Genomic DNA, 2,849 nt, shown 5'->3' with positions numbered 1-2,849 from the left:
ATATTGCAGAGTCTCAGTCTGAGGAGCAGGGTTTACTGTTAGTGTGGTTACTGAAGCCAGAGATGTATATGTTGATTTTGCTTTTGTGGGTTACACTAGAGGCATATACAAACACCGAATAAATTGAGAATTACATGAGAAGCAGGAATGTGATTGCTATGGGTCTCTAACTGTACTGGTGGCTTATGCACCTCATGGTTATTCTCCAGTTACTTAACAAAAGATTATTGATTTAGGGAACATTTCAAGATCAGGAATTTGGGCATATTTTTAAACTGGTTTATATTGTAAAATTAGTATGGTGTTATAAAACTCAATGTACAACTTTCTATTTTCAGATTTTGGGTTTCCTGAATTTATTCTTATGGGGGAGTAACTTGTGGTTCTTGTACAAAGAAACTCAGTTCTTCAAGGCCAAGACTATGAATACAGACAATACTGCCCCCAACCCTGTTCCTGTACCATAATGTGTTCAAGAGGCCTCTCTGGCAGTTTTGGATTTCATTCAGAGAATCACCGAAGGATCTGCAAATCACCATTGTTATTTACGTTTTAAAGAATATGTCTTAGTACCCTTGTATCTGCATACACGCTGAGTATGAAAAATCTTGTTCAGCTTTCAATTTAAGCCTGGGATTGTTTAACGGAATGGAACTTGTATGCACCACATGCAGTGTATAGTTATACTGTACTAGTAATGGGAAGATTTTACTGTTTATGCAATTGGGGTAAAATAGCAAGATTTATATTGTTTGATTATTTGCTTGGTGATGCAGCATACCCCTGCTAATTGTAGATTGGACAAATTATACTCTGTACATAACTGTAGTTTCATGTTTGGGCATGTTTTTACTGTCAATCTGAAACTCTTTGGGGAAAATAATTAATTGTATGAATCTCCCCTGATGTGATATCCCTTACTATTTCTCTCTCGAAGCTTAGTTATATCGATGGTTACCCCAAAACTACAAGCATCCCTGTTTTCTTTACTTCCAATAGACTTAGGCCTCTAGTAAAGTAATGGATCAATCTAGCAGCTAATGACAATAATATAGGCTAGGGCAAGCCATACTGTCTTTGTCTTTCAGTCTCTTATTTCATTCTCTGTTTGACTGGCAGGGCCCTTACTCCAGATTGTGTGGTTTAGATTTTTCATGCTTTTGGAGAGGTTTTATCCTGGTTTTGTTAGTAATTACTTCATAGATTGTTCAAGGGAATGTGTTTTGGGAGAACATGGTCTGCATGATCTCTTGGCAGGACCAGTTTTGTGATTTAGAAAATAGTAGTGAGGAGTGAAAAGGCCTCTCTGTTTCTCTTTTGGAAAAGGGTTTCTAAGATGACTGACCAATATAAAAGTTCAAAGTGTAAAAGGAAATTTTTGTTTTTGTTTTTGGGAGAATCCAGAGAAAAATAGGCTAGTTGATTATGCCACACCATACATTAACTCCGCTTCAGCTTCTGACCAGTCTACCTTTGTTTTGTTTTTTTAAAGGCCCGTGAGTCTTTGGTTGAAGGCAATAATTCTGAACTAACCATCCCTGTTTCAAACACTTGCTGAACTTCTCAAATTGTCTAGTAGTTCTAATACACCATTTAGTAAGGGTTCTGATCGTACACAGCGTATAACAGTCAATTGCCTCACCTTCTAGCAATCCAAACCACTCTTTTAGACTGCTAGATTGCGAGGCAGAAGACTGAGTTAGTACTCTGGATCCTGATATTCCACCACTCGCTGAAGTGACGTCATATGATTCCCTTATGATTAAATGTATGTTAAGTTTCAGCAGAAACTAATCATTTTTCAGATGGCAGTACATATCGTTCGCTTACATGCTCACTCTCATCACGGGTTTGCTCTAGTGGTGTTAGTGTAGGGCTAGTAACTCAACTGCCAAAACAATTTGCTTGAAAAACAATATGCAAAGGTTCTCATGCAATGTAAGCAAATTAAGTAAACGAGATGAACATTATTTAATATCTTGAAAAATCCTTCCAAACTGAAAGGTTGTTAAGAAACGGAGGAATAGGTGGTTACCAAATTCTTCTATCTTCAAATCTTCCCATATCCAAGAATTTAATTCCTTGTCTGAGTTATCCATCAAATACACCAGAGGTACAGATTTTGAATATAGAAATTGCAAAACTTTTGGAGAAAGATGTGATAGAAGAGAAGAGGTCTTGAACTCTTCTTTGTGTTTTTGCAATAGATTATTTCAATTCCCCAAATTGTTGGGGGTGGGAGACCAGTTTATGATGTTTCAAACCTCAACTAGTTTAAAGTTCTTAAGTTTTCAATAGAAACACCCTTAACATTTCTGGGGCCATAAAGAAAGAAGATAGGAAAGTTTCAGTAGATCTTAAAGATACATATTTTCACATCTCTGTTCATCTAAATTTCAGGAAATGCCTTCATTTCATCAACGGCTATTGGGTTTAACAATTCAAATGCATGTGTTTTGATCTTAGGCTGGCCCCTGAGGTGATCTTGAAGATGATGGTTTCCCCGCTTTCTAAATGACTAAGGATTCTGAATATCTGCATTCTTTTATACTGTACGTGGATGATTGGCTATATTTTAATATGTTTGGAAGTATTCAGGTTCAACAAATGTGGTTTTTCAGGTTACTTTAACAGTTCGGATCCTAGTCAATTTGAAGAAATCTCTTCAAGTTCCAACTCTGATGACTGTTTGCGAATGGTAATGACAGCTTTTTTTCGGAAAAGAGGATTCCGTTTTATTGCTGAAAAAGTTCTAATTAATGAAGTCTGTCAGTTTGGATGTGGGTGAGACTTTTAGGGACCCTGACTTCTTTTGAAAAATTTGTTTCCAAGTGATTCTATGGTATTAA

At 36.5% G+C, this 2,849-nt stretch overlaps 1 protein-coding gene across 4 annotated transcripts in view; it reads left to right on the top strand.

Moving 5' to 3' along the window:
* Positions 1–2,228, top strand: part of LOC137619588 (synaptophysin-like) — a 46,541-nt gene extending 44,313 nt beyond the window's left edge. For all 4 annotated transcript variants that reach the window (XM_068349758.1, XM_068349756.1, XM_068349759.1 and 1 more), the window contains one exon: positions 339–2,228. In XM_068349758.1, the coding sequence (XP_068205859.1) occupies positions 339–467 (129 nt within the window). In that variant the 3' untranslated portion in view covers positions 468–2,228. The remainder of the gene's footprint in view (positions 1–338) is intronic.
* Positions 2,229–2,849: the final 621 nt, after the last annotated feature.

This window comes from Palaemon carinicauda, chromosome 26 (genome assembly GCF_036898095.1).
Source record: "Palaemon carinicauda isolate YSFRI2023 chromosome 26, ASM3689809v2, whole genome shotgun sequence".
NCBI classification, from domain to species: Eukaryota; Metazoa; Arthropoda; class Malacostraca; order Decapoda; family Palaemonidae; genus Palaemon; species Palaemon carinicauda.
The sequence above is the reverse complement of the archived record's forward strand: the minus strand, read 5'-3'. Positions and strand labels throughout refer to the sequence as shown.